The following is a 19,896-nucleotide window of genomic DNA, read 5'->3' as shown; positions in this document are numbered from 1 at the left end:
TAATTATTACCAGAGCCCCAGGAACAGCGTTTGACCATATCTTGGAAAAATACAACAAAAAAGCTAGAAAACAACTCCTTTTGCATTGTAGTCAACGGAGCGCAGCCATGAAAGTGTCGGACGTCAGTTAGACAGAGTCCTATACTGCGCTGTGATTGGTCAGCTTTGTATTCGGGGCGTGGCTTAGCGAAGGGTCAATTTCTATAGAGGGTATGTGTTGATGTCACTTCCCCTTCCCGCTGGACTGAATGGCAAAACATCTGTTGCCATGACTGCATTTAGCAAACCGGGAGTAAAACATGTGATTATTGGGTCATATTACGGCAGTCGGACTCGACAGTGATCCTTACTGCTTACCAAAGAACCAGCGGTCCAGCTCTTTCCCATTTGTGATGTGTTGTTTCTGTTTTAGCTGATTCAAGTTAACACTGCTGCTCATCTTTCTGCCACTCAGTGAGCGGAACTGCGTTCTGTGATGTCATTTGCATACTCTCTATAGTACTGGAGGTCTATAAGCTCCTGATGTTATGTTAGTGTTTTACACCTGGCAACATTTTCTCAACACAGACAGAAGGAGGCAACAGGATGTAATTAAGTGTTCAGTGACTGAAGGTCCTGAGAGGACTACGTTCTGTCTTCCATAAAGGCCCTTTCAGAAAAGAAGTGATTTGCACTGTGCTGGAAGCTGGGTTCAGCGCAAAAGTTCACCCACTTTGACCATGGCGTGCACTCAAGCCCGTTGGTGCACATTGGTCAACGCAGCAACAAGCTGCCGTGGTGTGGCACAAGCCATTGAAAAAAATGGGCCTCATAGCGCAGCGGTGTTGTTGTTGCAGTGGGTCTAAAAGGGTACACCGCTACGGCATCGACTGTAAGTGACACGTTTATAATGCCCTACCACCTTGCCATGTTATTTAAATGCTCCGTACTTGTATAGCGCCTTTCTAGTCTTTTCGACCACTCAAAGCGCTTTTACACTACATCTGCATTCACCAGTCATACACTGAGCCTAAGTGCTCAAACGGAAACTAACATTCACACTCACTCTATACTGGCGGAATAGCCGCCAGGGGCAATTTGGGGTTCCAAGGACTCTTCGACACGCAACCAGGGGGAACCAGGGATTGAACCCGCTCTACCTCCTGAGCCACAGCCGCCCCAATTTAACTCATTATGTATTACCTTTACTTGAGCGTGCCAAGCAGGGTGGTGATCCCACAGGTGATGCCTCATATTTGATTTAGGTATTTGCTCCTTTAGCAGCAACCTTTTAACAGCAAGTTTTGAACAGGTGACCTGGTCAGTCTTGGTGTACCCAAAATGCTCCTACACTGCCGACTTCTGCGGTTTCTTTGGTGGAAATAAAGCTCCACAGTTTGGCCACTCTGCCATAGTTTAGCCAGTGTTCAGTAGTAGCCCCCATGTCTCTGACGAGCACGGCACTTTAAGCTGGCACCACTTGTGTAACTTTGTTTTAGTTTTGTGCAAGTTGCAACAGTTTGTTTTGTGAAACAGAAACACTTTGCGTAGCGGAGCCTTTACAATTAATTAACAGTGACGTTTTAAAGTGCAGTTAATAGTGAAGTCCGGTAATCGCTGCATCCCTAGGTAACTAGTGGCCCACATTTTACGTTAAATCTTTCAGGTTTTTGTAGTACCAGCTACAAGAGTAAGCTGAAATGTTTTTTCCATATGCAGATTTGTTGTTGACATTTTCCATTGAATAGCAGCTTGCATTATCTCTCAGGGTGCAGATGCCGTCATGACAGATGAAATGAACGATATCCGAATCATCGGCACCATCACAGTAATCCTTCTCCTGGGCATCTCTGTGGCAGGAATGGAATGGGAGGCCAAGGTATGAACAGGGTCCTATCTTTGATATGCTGTCAGCTAACATAAACTGCATAGAACATACCTAAAAGTCCTAATGACAATTCCCACAACAGGACACACAGTATGTTTGAAGCATACATTAGTTTAAGAGATCAGTTGTGGCTAATGAATTGTTTTTTTTCTTTTCTGTAGGCCCAGATTTTCTTGCTTGTTGTCCTTGTCACAGCTATCATCAACTACTTCATTGGAACCTTCATTCCTGTCAAGTCCAAGGAACCTGAGGGCTTCTTTGGCTATGATGGTATGACCACACGCTGGCTAAATCCACTCCTGTACCACCTCATAACCCTGAGAGATGTTAGCTTTAGCAGTGTTGGTGCAGAAGGCTCGGTCAGCTGCCTTTTTGGTGTTTAAATCTTTTTCTGTCAGGATCCATCATGTGGGAAAACATGGGTCCAGACTTCCGAGACAGTGAGACGTTCTTCTCCGTCTTCGCCATCTTCTTCCCTGCAGCCACTGGTATTCTGGCTGGAGCCAACATTTCAGGAGACCTTGCTGTAAGTCACAAATAATTAAGAAAAACAGCTTCATAAAAGAGAGGAATGCATCTCAAGGGGTGTAGATTGTTCTGCGCAGGTGAATATGAGAGATTCTTTCATTGAGTCTGTTGGAAATCATAGCAAGTAACAATGAACAGAGACTGAGCTGTTTACCTTCAGTGTCTAAAAGCCCTTTATTGATACGGATTAAAAGGTTTGTACAGATTGATTGTTATCTTAAGTCTGTGTTGTGGTTGTTTGTTGCAGGACCCACAGCTGGCCATTCCCAGAGGAACCCTTTTGGCCATATTGATCACAGGAATAGTCTACCTAGGTGTTGCTGTTTCAACAGGTGCAGTAGTACATATCAAACTTGATATTTTCTGTAGCTTCATCATGTACATATGTACAGTATATGAAAGTTTATTACTTTTCTTAACTGAGCTTTAATATGTGCATAAAACTTTTTTCACACCAGGTTCCTGTATTGTGAGAGACGCCAGTGGAAATGTGAATGACACTCTCAGTTCTCAGTTCATGATGAACTGCACTGATGCTGCCTGCAAATTTGGCTATGACTTCTCTAACTGTAAGAGTGAAAAAGTGTGCAGCTATGGACTCCACAATAACTTCCAGGTATGAAGCAGCTCTATCAGAAGATGAGGTTTGACATGTATTAGAACATTTCAGAGACAGTGTTGGTTATTGGGTGCAAAAGTCAAACATTTTAATTTTTATTTAATGTTCCATTAAGGTGATGAGCCAGGTTTCTGGTTTTGGGCCAATCATCACTGCAGGAATATTTTCTGCCACTCTGTCCTCAGCTCTGGCCTCTTTAGTCAGTGCACCTAAAGTTTTTCAGGTAACCCACAACCTAAACTACATCAAATTACACCTATAACTAGGGAGCAATTCTCTTAAAGATTTGGATTGTAGTTTGATTATGAACAACTAAAACGCTACACAATGCTTTCCATATCCCCAGGCTTTATGTAAGGATAACATCTACCCCGGCCTGAGCATGTTTGCCAAAGGCTATGGCAAGAACAACGAGCCCCTCCGAGGCTACATCCTGACCTTCGGTATTGCTCTGGCCTTCATCCTCATCGGTATGGCAGCACACATTGCTCATTTGTCAATTATGCATCGTTATTGTAAATACGCTGTACTCTGAGGTTAAAAGCCTAGAGGCCAGTGTTTCCCCTATATGTATATAGGAGCAGCGGTGCGGCGATGCTGAATGCGGCAGCAGAATGTAACGCTGAACGCAAGTGGAGGAAAACATTCTGGCAAAAATGTACTGTGTCTCGTTGACAGTGTATCAGCTTCTCGAGACCAAGAAGGGCACAAAAAAAATTAGTTTCACCTCCACTGCTACAATTCCATCCTAGGGGAAACTCTGAGAGGCTGTAGTATTTATCACACTCCACGATATGAAAATGACCTAATTACCCATAAAATGTGGTAACTTTAAAGGTTCAGTGTGTAAGATTTAGTGGCATCTAGTGGCGAGGGTTGTGAATTGCAGCCAAATGTCCAGTCTACCACTGCCCCCTAACCTTTCAAAGAGTGCAGGACAGTTACGGTGGCTGACACAGCAGAAAAGGTGTCTCTTCTGAGACAGCAGAGAGTGGCCAGTCAAGAAGTCTTTAGTTATATTTATTAAGAAATTATATTTACTTAATTATTCAGTAAAACCATATGTTATTGTGACTTGGCAGACCAGACTGACAGACAACATGGAAAATGGAAGCCAAGAGTGTGAAACACTGTCACTGTCACTTCACTACAGTCCATTATAAACCACCAATCAGATAAAGTTTATACAAACATTGAGAAGGGAAACACATTCATCTCTCTCTCATTATGGACCTTCACCAAAACTGCCCACCAACAATAATATCTGGCCCGCTGCCAGATTATGGTGCTTTGATAATGGCAAAAAATATAAATAAATAAATACTTTGATAGCAGTGCTGAAATAGATCTCAGTTATGACAGCAACAGTTACTCACATAATCACTTCCTCTTTAGTGGTTTTGCCTACAAAATATAAGCGCGAGAAGCTTGTTTACTGTTGGAGTTGAACTGAGCTTTTACTTTAAAAAAACAAAACAAAAACAGTGCGGCACATGCTGTGATCTGAGAAACATCCGCTGCAGAATTCATTTTTTGAAGAGAGAAAAAAACTGTTTCGAGGTGGGATCCAACTCTCAACCCTTGGGTTGCGAGTCCGGCGCCTTGCCGACTGAGCTAACCAAACATGTTTTACATGTTACTAAGTCAATATTATGGCTTATATTCTCATCCAACATCTAATGGTTGAATATATTGCTCCGATGCGAAACTTATTTGCCCACCCCTGCAGTATATTATTACTACTACTACTTCTTCTTCTTCTGATGTTAGTATTCAACATAGTGATGAGTGTCTGCACTCCCTGAATTCTACCAGAAGTAGAAGAAGAATACCGTAGTGAGGAAACGTGCTGTGTAGCGCTGTTTGCACATGACGATGCAACATGGCTACGTCCATGGAATGGGGGATCCACGGTTATGGAGCTATAAATGGCTCATTCTAAGTTAATAAAAACATAATGGTTTATTATGTGTAAGGTCTTTTAAATAGTTTTGGATCTCATATTGCATTTCTGTCGAAAGATCCTCAGAAATATTACACACTGAACCTTTAAGTCTGTAATTTCAGAATCATTTCTAAGAAATTTCCTTGAAAGGTCAATAGGATTTGGTAAAAATGATAGGGAAACTGTTTCAACGTGAAATAACTAGAGCTTACACATTCGATTTTCAATTTTGGGATTCTAATGTTGAATTTTATTTTTATTTTTTCCTGCACGTCTACATCTAGTCTTCCAGTCTATCTCGCTCTTCCCCGGCTCAATTTCTGAACTCTTCAACACCGCAATAAATATTCAGTCCTGCACTACTAGCCTAGCCGTAAGAAAAGTTAAACAAACCTTTGGGCAATAATACCGTGATATTATACATAGCCTACACGATGTAAATAAAGAAACAAAGTGCTCTCTCTTTTTCTCTCTCTCTCTCTCACACACATACACAGTCAGTGACTGCTGTTCGTTATCTCTCCCCATCAGGTTTCTCCCTCACTCTGTCATTGCCAGGATCAAACTTGGAAACTAGAAGCCCGTTTCTGACATGAAAATGCAGACGGGAATTTTAGCAAGAATCAAACATAAGATCATCAGCATGCTGCTGATCTACAGGCTGGATGACAAAGCAAACAAACACTCTCAGTCTTTTTTTGGATGTGTGTACCTCACACACTTTTTGTGTGTGAGGTACACACATCTGGGAGATTTGACCCACTCTGAATTTACTGTTTGTTTTTTTTTCTTGCAGCCGAGTTGAACGTAATTGCCCCCATCATCTCCAACTTTTTCTTGGCTTCCTATGCCTTGATCAACTTTTCTGTGTTCCACGCCTCACTGGCTAACTCACCAGGTAAGCTCAAGACCCAGAAATGGGAGAAAATAAGAACAAAAACACGCTCGATCCTGAAGTTAAGACAGCTGAGCCTTGGTTGCAGGGTCACAGGTCATATGGTGTTTAACAATGACTGTGATGGGAAATGATAGGGTTTTAAAGGGAATTACTTGAAGCTTTTAGACATGTCCTGAGCTGTAGTGCCTGACGGAGCTTAGAGACAGTGTTTTAGAACTCACAAGATGGGTCCTATCAGAAAAGCTAACCGAAAATCTGAGGTAGAGTTAATGTGTGTGTAATGTTTCATTTAGACCTGCCGTTTTTAATAGGGACATTGATCAACATGGCTGTAAATGTGCCAGTGTAAGCCAACTGAATTTTCCATTAAAATAACAGTAAACCAGACAAGATAAACATAAAAGCAGCTAAACTAAGTTTTAAAAGTAGGTAGGTCAATATGTATATTAGAAAATATACCGTGCACTAAATTAAAACAATAGTCATAATCATTGCAGGCATTTTTTAATTAAGGATGTAGTAACATTAGGCTGGAATTACCTGATCTCACCAGACTGTGGCAGAGAATATATAATTTTGGTGGTGCTGAACTTTTGGTCATGTAGTGTCTACTAACTGAACTATATGTTAACATGTTAGCCAGCCGGGAACATTGTAGTGCTAGTCAGTCCCAATAGCTCTGCAGGGTAGTTGGTTTGCTAACTGTTGGCAATTTTTGTTAGCAATGCAAAAACCTCAGCGCTAAAGACTTTATTTATTTACTCAGCAAGCCAGGCCGCTAGTTGCAGTGATTTCAATAAAATCAAGTGCTTTTGTTTAAATATGTAGTGATTTAAAATGCTGGTGTGAACTGCCATTGGACTTCTGGGTACCAGAAGCCAGAGGGTTACGCCGATATTCCATAATTTGTAACGATTTTAGGTTCAATAAAGTTCCTTTTTTAAATGACCATATCCTCCCTTATAAATAACACAATTCCAGTATACTTTGCCTGTTTGACATTAAACTCGCAAGGAAATGACATGTTCATTTAGTCATCTAAACAAAACCCCAATTACCATGAAGTGCAATGTTCAGGTTCTGATAAAGGAAATCTGGATGAATACACAGTCATTTTATATGATTCACTGGTGAATGGTTGTGAGATTGATTCTGTACATCATTTCAGTGTTGTTGTTTTGTTTGGCCCTACTGTTTTCTGACAGATGAGTCAGAACAGTTTGCCAGGAGCTGTAATGTTAGACAAAACAAGCATGAATTACCTCTTGGCTGACACAAACTGGGTATTGTCAGTTTACATTTTGGCGAGACTGATCTCTCCTTGTGTGGAACTACATAGAAATATGTCAGAGATGATGTTGTACAGCATCCAAAAAATGCTACCCTATATATTTGCTTGTTATTCATACTTAAAGGGTTAGTTTATCAAAATGATGGGAAAGCATTTGTAGTTACCTTTAGTGATATCCATCTATGCATATAGTTTTGGTTGTATTTGTCCAAGTTTTGGGATATCTGTCTCTGCCTACAATCCAGTACAATGGGATTTAGTATGTGATGCATACAGAATTGAAAAAAAGACACACTTAAATACTGCAACAGCCAGCCTTTTACCAGAAAAGTGTTAGCATTGTTTTTGTTAGTAAAAAGACAATGTAAAAAACATTCAGACAGCATTGGCTTCTAATTTTTAGCTGGTGCTGACCATCACTTCACTGTTTGAAAGCTTGTCAGTGTAATAGTTGTGAATCAGTACCTGCAGTATTTGGTGTAAAGGTTGGTAGGCTATAGCTGTTACAGTAATTCAGCATGTCACCTCATAAACTCTGCCGTTCTTCTCATTTTATGTTGCAGTTACATGTTGTCAACATTAACAAGACCAAAAGATGGTTACAGGTCTTAACTACTAAATTTATGAATACCTAAAACTTTTAGTTATTCATACATTGAGCTACTTAGGAGTATTGAAAACTAGATTGAATAAGGGATTAGAAAGGATTAGGTTTAGTATGAGGTTTAATTAGGTAAAATGCTGTTGATGAGATGACATTCCATTCACCATCTTTGTATTGAGCTGGAAGCAGAAATGTCAGACAGATATCTGAATCCCTGCACAAATGAAACCCAACCTGTCAGCATGGATGGAAAATATTTACATTATTTGTGATTTGGGTGAAGTGACCCTTTTAGACTTTATTGGACAGCAGAATGAAATGTATATAGTTTTGTTTTTTTTATACTGAGTTCTGTGCTTTTTCCCCCCTCAATACCAAAGCTCTAGCAGAACTCCAGGTACAGATCCTCTATCTGCTTCTAATTCCTCCAAGCAGGTCTTATAATTACATGGACTTAAATGGTACATGACTGAAATAAAGGCAATACAGACATTGACTAATAGATTTTTCTGCCACTGCAACCACAAACTATAAACCCTTTTTAGTGTTCTGGGGCAGTATTACAGAAAGTTCCTGTCTTAAGTTAAGATAGGAAGAGTCTAAGATAGGATTTTTCTAGTGGGCTGAAAGAGCGGACACAGTCTCCGCCGCATATCCGGCTGCCATGCTGTCAAAAAGAAAATAAGTCCATTTACAGTGATTTGAAGACACAGGCCACTGTAGTGTCCAAAGAGCAGATGAAACTGCTGGTGGCTCCTCCTGTGCTCCCTCACTGACCCGGCAGAAGGCTACTCTTCTCGGGAAAGTTTATAATGACAAACAAAGAATTGGCTAATAATAATAAAGGCTGCGGGCTAACGTCATTATGTTTTTCATGTATTTCTTGAATTTAACGATCTCCTCCTACCAAAGACTTGCATTAGGATCCTTTTGTTACATCAAGCCTTTACATTATGTTACATAATGAGACATTATCCAGCGTTACATCGCCTACAGTCTTTCTCACTGAGCCCTGGGAGCCACTGTAGACAACCAGTGGAACCTCAGACTAACAAATAATTGTACAGATTTTTAAATTATTATTATTTTGATCACTAACGAGGGTTTTGTCAAACACATCAAACTCATCAGTAGAATCAATTAAGTTCTGTCTGTTGACATTTTGTTGATTTTGTAAAAGCAATTAGCGCAGCCATGTGGATTAAACGAGTTAGCAAACACTACCTGGTGGAAAAGTAAAAGTTAGGACAGCTTAACAGTTCTCCTAAAGTTAGAAGAGATTTTACGAAATTAGGATGCTTCTGTAATACACTTTTCTTATCTAAAGTTAGGAAATGGCCTTTTTCCTAAATCAGTTCCTTACACTTATTACCATGGTTACCAAGCAGTTAGGATTGGATCTGTTGGTTAGGAAGTTTCTGTAATACGGCCCCTGGTCTCTTCAAGGCCGATCTCTGCCAACTGTCAGGGACCCACAAAACCCCTGCATGTGCTGAGAGGATCAGCACCATCAGTGTACCCTTTATGTCCTGTGGTTAATTTTAGACTCTGTCATTGTGTAACTACACACAGTTCGACTGTATCCCATTACTAAAATCTCACTAGGCTAGTTTCTGTGGTACCCAGTAAATATATATGGTCCCTAATAGCTGGAATAACCTTCTGGTCTCCAGTCTAACAGACTGCTAACTCTCATTCTTTAACCCAAGCATATCCAACTTTAACTTTATCCATGCTCTTTTAACAGCAACATTTACTGTTTCAGACCATTTTTAGTCTTAAAAAAAGCAGGTCTGAATTAATCTGGTCCAAACTAAGGAGTCTTTGACAAACTGGACTTTGTACCCAACCTTAACATGAAATGTATTTCCTCAGTTTCCCATAATTATACGTTTAGCAAACATTATGATACCTATACAGTATGTGAGTTTATGTTTTTACTTGTCCTTTGCCTTTGGTTGCAGTGCTGTGACTTGTTTTCATTGGTGCTGTAGGGTGGCGTCCCAGCTTCAAATACTACAACATGTGGGTTTCTCTTGCCGGAGCGATACTGTGCTGTGTGGTGATGTTTGTCATCAACTGGTGGGCTGCTCTCCTGACAAACGTCATTGTTCTGGGTCTTTTTATCTACGTCAGCTATAAGAAGCCAGGTGAGTTATGAGGTATTACATTGGAACAGTTTAGCCAATGGGTTTATGACAACATTTACTATTTCTGTTACAGAATGCCCTCAGAATAACTTAAAAAATACTACAGTCACAAAAACATGACTCATAGTGACATTCATTTGACAATATATAATAGTTAAAAAAAATGTAATTATCTCCCCACTTAAAATCCCTTTTCACTTATGTTGCTTCACTGTAACCTGTACTCATTTGAAGAAGAAATTGAAATGTAAAATCTTTCTGTTAAGAATAAAATAGACCCAATGAAAAGGCTTGAAGTAAGGTGAAACGGCTGGCTAAGCTTCACCAGAAATGTAAACCACACGGCGTCCAACGACTCCAAAGCTAGTTACAAGTTATTTATGTAAACTAAGTCTGAAATCTAAAAATTTAATGTTTGGACTCTTCAGATCACAGAAAAACTGTAAACAAACTGAATTATTATGTGAATTACGGAAATATATCACACTGCTACTGGATACTGAGCTGTCCAGTTGTTCCACCCCCCCATACCCATCCTTGCACCTCTTCAAACAAAAGCTGCCTTGCAGCTCTGAACACACACCTGTGTGCACACTCAGTTTGACAGGCAATTACATACACACACATGGCCTGTAATGCCACATGGGTCAGATGGCCTTTGGCTAATCAGGACAACCCATAAACACACTTCCTAACTGCACTGTGTGTTTCTGCCTGCATGCGTCCTCCCTCCAGATGTGAACTGGGGTTCATCGACCCAGGCTTTGACCTACCACCAGGCCCTGACCCACACTCTGCACCTCAGCGGAGTGGAGGACCATATCAAGAACTTCAGGTACCAAACACAAAGAAATCATCCCTACTAACTCAACATGCCTGGGGTTGCTGTTAATAAACTGGAGCAGGCAGTGTTTTTTGGACTGAAAGTTTAGACCGTCACTGAGTTATGGCCATGCGTGCTATATATTATATTTTAGTGTGTGTGTGTGTGTGTGTGTGTGTATTTGGAGGTGATAAGTAAAACTAACACTAATGGAAATTTAACGACAAATAGTTATTCGGTGACAAGTTGCAGCTACCTCTATAAACTCAACGCTACTAATATTTGTAATTTGAAGTTTAGATGGCCTAAGGGAAATGAAGCTGACTGCCCAACACTGTTAATAGTTTTCAAGTGCAGTGAGATCAGATGTTGAACTGTATTTGTTTCCAGGGCTGGGCTGTGTGGTTGAAAGCACTACATTATTTAAAGCATATTTTCCAATATAGATGTAAGGTATGTCATAATGGCAAATGTACAAAATGATACTAATTGTCAAAGCAGTGAATGTCATGCATTACATGAGACCATGTAATTCCTACAATGGGTAAAATACAAACTTTATTAACTCATTTGGTTTTGAACACAGCTGGCCTGGAATCATTTGTATTAGTTATTTCACTATCCACAATGTTGCATTTTCTGACATGTAGCACATGGTGCAGTGGTGTTTCTGAGGATTACTAGTAATATTGTGCCTTTTGACTGTTCCCATGGCAACAAACCAAGCAGGAGATTAAAAGACCTCTGATGGTGTCTTCAGAATGACTTGTGTGTTCCTCTTCTCTCCCCTCACCTCCTCCATTAAATCCCATGGTGCTTAACATATTTGCTTTGATGTACGCTACTCTACTCCTGTTCTGTTTGTTTCTGTGCTGAGAGGACTACAGGCCATCTTAATGTCAGAACAAAAGGTGGCTACAGATTTAAAAGCTACTAATGCTGTTAATGCCACGGCAAAAGTTCTACACAGTAAAAAGTACAAGTAATCTGATGTGTTGATGTTTTCTCTTGACTGTGTTTGACTGTAGACCTCAGTGTTTGGTGATGACGGGTTACCCCAACTCTCGTCCAGCTCTCCTAGACCTGGTCCACAGCTTCACCAAGAACGTAGGCCTAATGATCTGCGGTCATGTTCGCACGGTGAGCACATACTCTGTAATTGTTTATTTGTCTTTTGTGGTCATTAAGAAGATCTTCTAAAAACCCACAAATGATCCTAAATTGCTTTAGAGAGCCGTGATGCTCCCAGCTCAGTCAGATATTACTGAAAGCATCTGAATAAAAACGCAGAAGCTTTCAGACAAACTGTATGATGTCAACTTGTTGACTCCATCAGGTACACAGTAATTAAGCGTATCATTAGGGATCTCGTGATGAAGTGGAATGAATCAAAATTCCTCTCTGTATTTTAACACTTTGTACTCCTGATACACCAGCTGTTATATAGCTGTTTTAAAATTTCATACGATGCCCCTTCTACATGTACACCCATACAAGAGCTTCAGCAAACTGTACTTCCACAGAGGCTGATGTCAGTGACTAGCTACTGAATTGAAAGAGAGGCTTAACTACACCATGAGGGCCCCTGGATTGGGTTACACCAACTATGTGTGTCCATTATTTAGTGAGTCTGTAAAGTCCTCACTAAGGTCTTAGCCACTACTGGTTGGTCTCATACTAGTCATTCAATAAATAAATTGAATTGCACCATCAAAAGGACTGTTTTAGCCTGCTTCAGGTTAATTTTGTCAGTTACACCTAGGATTCAGTAGATGCACACAACAACAAGCAACAAGCAATATATTTGGTGATGTTCATTTTCAATGCAAACATGTAACACAATGAATATTTTTGACAAGAAGACTTTTTTTGTAAAGAAACTTTTTGGACATGTTTTTGCCTTTATTGGATAGAGTGGGGGGAAGAGACAGACAGGAAATGGGCGGAGCGAGAGAGCGGCATGACATGCAACAAAGACAACAAATGTTGATCAGGACATGTAGTGAGCTGGACATTTTGCAGTTAAATTGAAAAACACATTGTTGTTTGGATAAACTATGCAATGGAGACACCATTTATAAATAATCTCAAAAATATCTTTGACATTTTTTTGACTATCAGGACCAAGTGCTGCAACAAGCTACTGATCCGTTAATTTCCCCTTCTAAAATAATCACTGTTGTGTGACTTCTTACCGGTCTTTGCTCAGACACGGTATAACTCTCTCTGAGTCAGCTTAGAGCTCAGAAATGAGGTGGCATGGGACTGGATGTGTCCCATATCCAATGGTGATCCAGCTGATGCGTTTGTTCCACTCCTGTACGCAGTATCTGGTGTAAACAGCATTTTAGTAATCCCCTGCTAGGCATAACTGCTTTACAATGGAAAGGCCATTTTGATTGGCTGAATGCAGGCTCTGTGCAGTCCAGCAGCTTTCTGGCTCTGTGGAACATGTTGTACTTCACAAGTGGCCTCTTCTATTGCTGCCATAAGGACTGGGAGAGAGTTCAGCAAGTTAAATGGAGTAATCATTCCCAGCTAATGGCATTACAGTTTCCTGGCTGAAAGGTCGCTTTGTGAGCTCTTCTCTTCAGAAATAAACAAAGTCCCTAATGAGGCGATTCAGAGCAAAACTTTGTTCTACAGGTTGAACTCTTTAGTCTGAATTAAGCTTCCTGTGATGTGTGATCTTGGAAATGTAGACCGACAGTATTGTCTGGATGGTCATTTCATTTGTTACTAACTTCCAATATTGATGAATGCAAAGCTTTGGCATTAGTTATATTTGCTGTGTGTGCCTCCCCACAGGGCTGCAGAAGGCCAAACTTCAAAGATCTGGCCACAGACCAGGCCCGGTACCAGCGCTGGCTGCTGAAGAACGAGACCAAGGCCTTCTATACACCAGTGTTTGCTGAGGACATAAGGCAGGGCACACAGTACCTGCTCCAGGTAGGAATCAGCACTGCTACAAAGGTGCTAGCTCTGAAACAGATTCAGCCTATGTTGCTCTGGAGGATATCACTGAGTGTAAACCGCAAACTACTGTACTGAAATAAGTTAACCGTCTACGTGCAGGAAGCATTGTTCAAGCCTGTTGTAGACTTGCACAGCCAGTGCCAACAAGTAGCAACAGCTCACAGTGTTGGCTCAGACTCGGTTTGTGTTTGTTGGTGTTCATAAGTTGGTTTTCTTCTACAGGCACATTTTTCACTATTTTTCAAAAAACATTGCCAACGAGTAATGGTTGAAATGATTTTTCCTGGCTGAGGATAGTTCTATTTGTTGTGTAAGGGGCTATGAAGTTTATTGAATTTAGGGCCTGCATGCCCTTAAACTCAAATATTCTCGATTCATGTCAAATCAAAGTAAACTTTGGTACGCATACAGTACTTATTAATAGGATACATTCATTGTTGATTAGTCTGCGCATGGGATTTGTTGACATGAAGAAAAATATAAAATGTCATAGGAGTTATACCTTTCCCTAAATAAGGTATTTAACAGCTAAACATTTAAACTAGTTTTAGAACACTTCAGTCTGTGTGGCGTGCCATTCTTCTGTTGAGAAACTGCTCAGAGGTGATTCATACTCGGTGCTGCCAGAATTTCCATCACAAGTGTTAAAACTGGTAGTGATAGCTAGCCTGAAAGTGAATCTAGTGCAGAATGTTCTTGGTGTATACGTGTATGTATATATGTACATAAATATCTGTATATATTGTTTTATTTTATATGTTACCATATTTTAATCTACAATTAATTATATGTTCTGTGTGTGTAGCATGAAGGAACTACAAATTTTGTTTTGTTATGCAGCCTTGTGTTGTATAATGACTGAATGAATAAACTACTTTGTACCTTTTTAAGAAGCGAGTCAAGGTGTGAATTTGTTTGATCTTGATTTCAATTCTTCTCCCTCTCGAGGCTGCTGGTTTGGGTCGTCTCAAGCCAAACACCCTGGTGCTCGGCTTCAAGAACGACTGGAGGGATGGCGACATGATGAATGTGGAGACTTACATCAGTATGATCCAGTGAGTAGAGCTCCTTAATACAAGAGATAGATTTAACCTTCATGTTGTAACACACAGTTTGTCCTCTGAACTCTGAACTGTGACTTACAGAAGGAACCCAAATAAAGACAATATTTGGGAATTACATGTGGAAAGGTCGTGTCTCATATAGACATAAGTGTCATTACACACTCAACATCTCTCTGAAGTAGAATAATGCTAGTTGTGAGGAGAAATACCATAAGTTACTCCACTGGCTGCTTTCAGGAGTGTAAATGCTCCATACTTGTATAGCGCCTTTCTAGTCTTTTCGACCACTCTCTCACTCACTTGAGCCTAAGTGCTCAAACGGAAACTAACATTCACACTCACTCATACACTGGCAGAATAGCCGCCAGGGGCAATTTGGGGTTCAGTATCTTGCCCAAGGACACTTCGACATGCAACCAGGGGGAGCCAGGGATCGAACCGCCGACCTTCCGATTAACGGCCAACCCGCTCTATCTCCTAGCCGCCCCAAGTGCTGTGCTCATCATGGTTGGTTAATACACAAATCCACTGGTTAATACTGGTCTCTATGAAAAATGATTTTTATGTAAATGTTGAACATCCTCACATTTCACAAGCTGCAACCAGAGAATGTGACATTTTCGCTTGCTTTGATTACTTCACTTCATTTATTTCCAAAGTTTTTGACACGTTTTTGTCAATTTAGTAATCATTGGGTGTGTTTGCTTAGGTGTTAATCATCACTTCCTGTGTCCCCTTTGTGGAGCTACATAGCTCTTGGCGCTACGACTATAACTTCATATTGGCATGTAGATGTGTTCGGGGCGTGACTCAAACACGTAAAGTTTAGTGCAGATGTGAGCATGTACTCTGAAGTTACAACAACTTCCTGTTTTATAGCGAGTTATCGATTTTGGACGCTATGCTACGGGCACGTCGTTCCACGAAAACTCACTGTTGATACAACTTTTAATCGTCAATGGGTTTAGACTTCACAGCGAAAATTTTATGTCAATCAGACTAATTCCCTAGGAGGAGTTTGTTAAAGTACAAAGTGTGTACATCGCCAAAAATCATGGGTTTAGGCAATGGCTCCATGAGGCTTTTTTGTACATCTGGATATGATACATGTATCACAGAAATTTCATACACATAGGTGAAACTTTGTCTGGGGCTGCTCTGTGGGGGGGCGCTAGCGAGCCATTTTGCCACGCCCATGCACGAAGCCCATGAAATACGAAATTTTTCACTGCACCTGAATTATGTGCAAAATTGAAGTTACTTTGCGGGGAAAAAGAGAGAAAGAAGAAAAAAAATCCCTTCATTTTCAAGGGATTTTTTTAGGGAACTCGCACGTTTCATGCTCGGGGCCCTAATAAATTTAATGAACACAAGCTAATTGGTTTGAACCTGGAGTCCAGGTCCCAGGAGGGTCAGGGGCTCCATGGCTACAGACACAGCCAGTATGCTCCCTTTTCAAAACAAAACCGAGTATTTCTCATAGACATTAAAGACAGTAATAGCAGTGTAGTACTACACGCACTCTGTAAGTACATGTATTAACACAGGAGTACGGTGTTGGTCCATGTGAAATCCTGTTCACCTGCTGAAACCTAAATCAGTCATGTGAGACTGTGACTGAAGGATTTAAGCTGAGTGGGTGTGGGGATTATAGCATTAGAGCTGAAGGTCAGAGATGGTTGAGCTCCACAATATTAAAATCACAGCTAATACACTCAGAAATGTTCCTTTAGTTTCCATCCAGCGAGGAGCTGTGGTAGCGTGCACACTACAAGGTTCACCCTGCACAGCTGAGAGACATCTGAGCCTGGCCTTATCTACACACTGCTTAATAGTCCAAGTCTGTTTAGCTGAGCATGTCACGCTTCATTCTGTCCTCTGCTGATGTCAATCTTTTATTTATGTGTTTCCTCTCAGCGATGCATTTGACTTCCAGTTTGGTGCTGTTATTCTGCGACTGAAAGAGGGGCTGGACGTGTCCCATATCCAAGGACAAGGTATCAAACATATGCATACATACACAACATGGTTCCTGAGAGGTGATAAGCAAAATATTATATTTATATGTAACACAAAATGACAGATGTATCCAAAATCCCAAACCTTTTGTTGATTGGATCAGGGTTATCTCAGCTCGGAGGCAGCGTGGCTCTGCTTTACCACAGCCAGCCTCTGCAGTGCAGCATTTCACTGCATGTGAGAGTGGAAACCAGAGTGTGTGAATGGGAGAAAAACTCAAACACTGAGACTGGCAAAATGCATGGATTTGCTAAACTGTGGTGCTAATTATCATTAGCAAAGATCATTGTAGAAAACATTCATGTAGGCTAGCAGCTTCTTGTTTAACGGATGCTGACTGTCACTTTCACCGATTAAAATGACAAAAGGTAAGCGTTGGCAGATCAGCTGTAATTAATATTAATTCTGTGAGTAACATACGATGACAACGTTAGTTTTGTTTGTTGTGGGATATTTCGGCCTCTGCTGCTTCGACTTTGTTGATACTTTTTTCATCTGTCTCTTGAAAGTCCCCCTAACTTTATGGAAGTGAAATACTAAAGAAATGCTATGAACACTCTGTAGTGATGTCTGATTTCCTTTTTCTCTCCCTCACACTCTTTAAACATTGTTTCTATCTTCCATCTTGTTTTCTCTTCTTCCTGCATCCCCCCTTCCTCTGTCCTCTCATTCCATTTCCTCCCAGATGACTTGCTGTCCTCCCAGGAGAAGTCCTCAGGGATGAAAGATGTGATCGTGTCCATAGACACGAGCAAAGACTCTGATGCCGATTCATCCAAGCCATCCTCCAAGGCCACCAGCCTCCAGAACAGTCCGGCTATACAGAAAGGTTAGGAACCTCAGTATGAACGTCTGTCATTCATCTCAGTAACGTTTTCTATCTTCACTGAATCTACCAAGCAGACTGTGGAAGAAACGGCTGCCTCTACAAACACACACACACACACACACACACACACACACACACACACTGCCCTGACAGGAAGTCTCCTCAGTTAACCATGGCCCCAGTCGTTCCACATAACCCAGTGTGTTAGTCCACAGGTGTCTCGGGCCACATAGTGTCACCCACACTGAGCAGTTCCCAGATTGTCTGAACTATACTTCCAAACATTCCAACTGCAGCCTGAGCACCAGGCCTCATCCGGTCTGGACTCATGAAGGCTGTTAAGAATGTGGTGTGGATATTTATTGTTGTTAAACTGGGTCAAGCTTTTTATATAACGCAGCTCTCTAGCACTGCATGCTTAGTTTATTTTTGTAGATTTTTATCATATTTTACTAAGACCCTGTTTTACTTGCTGTTGATGTTGTCAGTGTAAATTCTTCCGTTTTAATCTGTTGTCTTAATAAATTCACAAACATACATTTCCGCAGCAATAATTCCATCAGTAGAACAACAAACAGAAATGTTATAGTTTTGTGCAGATTTTTAATTCCAATTGCTTCTATATTCAAAAGACATTCAACACTTACTGCAGATGTTTCACATTACAAACCTTCTAAAGGCTGAAGTCTCTCTATTATACTCTTATACTAAATACTCATTTTGTAATGTAAGAAAGACATATTTATGAATGTCCGTTCAGCATAATTGCAAGTGATAATTAATGTGTACCCCAATTGAGGGGGCGCAAACAGTGGAGATGAATGCCTCGATTTGGCTAATCCTCTCAGCTAAAACTCCTACCTGAGCCATCATTAAGACAGAATCTTTGCCCACTTCCTCTGTACTTTCCATTCTGAATCAGCCTCCTCACTGTATGAGATTTAAATTTTAATCCAAGCAGTGGAGTAGTTTAGCTTTGAGAATAAGAACTGATTCATGCGTATGTAATATGCTTATGTCATGAATGTTACCAAATGGGCAGTGGAATCCATATTGATTTAACTAGAGAGTCTTGGCTCAGAGCTGCTGCTTTTATGTTCAGGTCAGGCCTGAACAAGAAATCAAGAGAAAAGGTTGAGCTCTCTTGCAGTGGAAAAGCTTGAGCAAAGGTTCTTGTTTTTGCATGCAGTGTTAGCACCAAGCTAAACATTCTCCTGGGACCAAATGTGTGTGAGTGTGTGTGTGTGTGTGTGTATCTGTTTTGTTGTACTTTTGATATTTTATATTTATATTGTTGTGCTAAACATCTTGATTCATGACCAAGAAAGCTTGATTGTACATTAAATCAACATTTCACATCAAGTATGATTTTTTTATTTTTTTTCTCTCCTCTTGTCTCGCATTTCCCAGATGACGATGATGATGGCAAAGCTCCAACTCAGCCCCTGTTGAAAAAAGGCAGGAGATCCACTTTATTGGGTTCCCTTAAAACCTCTTTCTTTTTCTGCTTTGATTTTATCTCTTGTTATCTTTTGTGTGCTCTTTTCCTCTGAAGTCAGATTTTCCCTATCCTCATGCTGTCCTCATCACCTCATTTTTCACAGTATATCGTGAATTCCTCTTGTATTAACATACCCCGCTGTCTCGGTCTTTTGTCTCTGCCAGTCTGTCCTTTGTTTCTAGCCTGCTAGCTACTTGGCTTTGGGGAATAATATTTTGTCGTTTCCTCTCTTTCTCCTGCTCACAATCCAGCTTGTATCTAAAGCCCAGTCTCTGAAGCTGTTTGTGATAGTGCCTTTAACTCCAAGTCATTAATATGGGGGGGGGGTGTGTGTGTGTGTGTGTGTGTGTGTGCGCGCAAAAGTTCACTTTCCTCCAAAGCATCTTCATTCTCTCTTGCCTGCTGCTGCTTATCTCTCTGCAGGTGACACTTTTCCAGGATGAAAACCACTCTTCTGTTTTCATGTTCCCAGCTAACAATGAACCTCTCACAGCATCTCTCTCTGTTCCCTTGCTGTTCAGTGCTGGTGGTGTTTCCCCTGTGTTCATTAAGACATCCAGACATTAGAAATACAGTACATATATTAGTGCTGGGCAATGATTAAACGATTTTTTTTATCACAATTAATCACATAGTTATGCGCAGAATTGAATAATGAATTCTAAAGTAGTGTATTGTGCACTTTTTTAATTTAAATGTACACAAAAGTGCAATAACATGTGGTTTGCAAACGCTTTAAACAAATAAGGTGCTTTTTACCAGCAGTATTCCTTTTACAGCAG

At 40.6% G+C, this 19,896-nt stretch overlaps 1 protein-coding gene across 2 annotated transcripts in view; it reads left to right on the top strand.

Moving 5' to 3' along the window:
• The window catches only part of slc12a2 (solute carrier family 12 member 2), a 78,684-nt gene that overhangs the window by 43,317 nt on the left and 15,471 nt on the right, over positions 1–19,896 (top strand). Inside the window, exons 6-21 of one of the 2 annotated variants that reach the window (XM_038733157.1) lie at positions 1,748–1,858; positions 2,029–2,137; positions 2,266–2,393; positions 2,643–2,727; positions 2,854–3,011; positions 3,130–3,237; positions 3,361–3,484; positions 5,756–5,857; positions 9,747–9,902; positions 10,638–10,737; positions 11,754–11,865; positions 13,534–13,674; positions 14,650–14,756; positions 16,683–16,762; positions 17,470–17,613; positions 19,024–19,071. In XM_038733157.1, the coding sequence (XP_038589085.1) occupies positions 1,748–1,858; positions 2,029–2,137; positions 2,266–2,393; positions 2,643–2,727; positions 2,854–3,011; positions 3,130–3,237; positions 3,361–3,484; positions 5,756–5,857; positions 9,747–9,902; positions 10,638–10,737; positions 11,754–11,865; positions 13,534–13,674; positions 14,650–14,756; positions 16,683–16,762; positions 17,470–17,613; positions 19,024–19,071 (1,813 nt within the window). The remainder of the gene's footprint in view (positions 1–1,747; positions 1,859–2,028; positions 2,138–2,265; positions 2,394–2,642; positions 2,728–2,853; positions 3,012–3,129; positions 3,238–3,360; positions 3,485–5,755; positions 5,858–9,746; positions 9,903–10,637; positions 10,738–11,753; positions 11,866–13,533; positions 13,675–14,649; positions 14,757–16,682; positions 16,763–17,469; positions 17,614–19,023; positions 19,072–19,896) is intronic. The other variant, XM_038733158.1, reaches the window with a different exon arrangement.

The sequence above is a fragment of the Micropterus salmoides genome, unplaced genomic scaffold (assembly GCF_014851395.1).
Source record: "Micropterus salmoides isolate LMB-PRFRI ecotype aquatic unplaced genomic scaffold, ASM1485139v1 Ms_hic_scaffold_20, whole genome shotgun sequence".
Lineage (NCBI taxonomy): Eukaryota > Metazoa > Chordata > Actinopteri > Centrarchiformes > Centrarchidae > Micropterus > Micropterus salmoides.
Note: the sequence above shows the minus strand (reverse complement) of the source record. Positions and strands in the feature narration are given on the sequence as shown.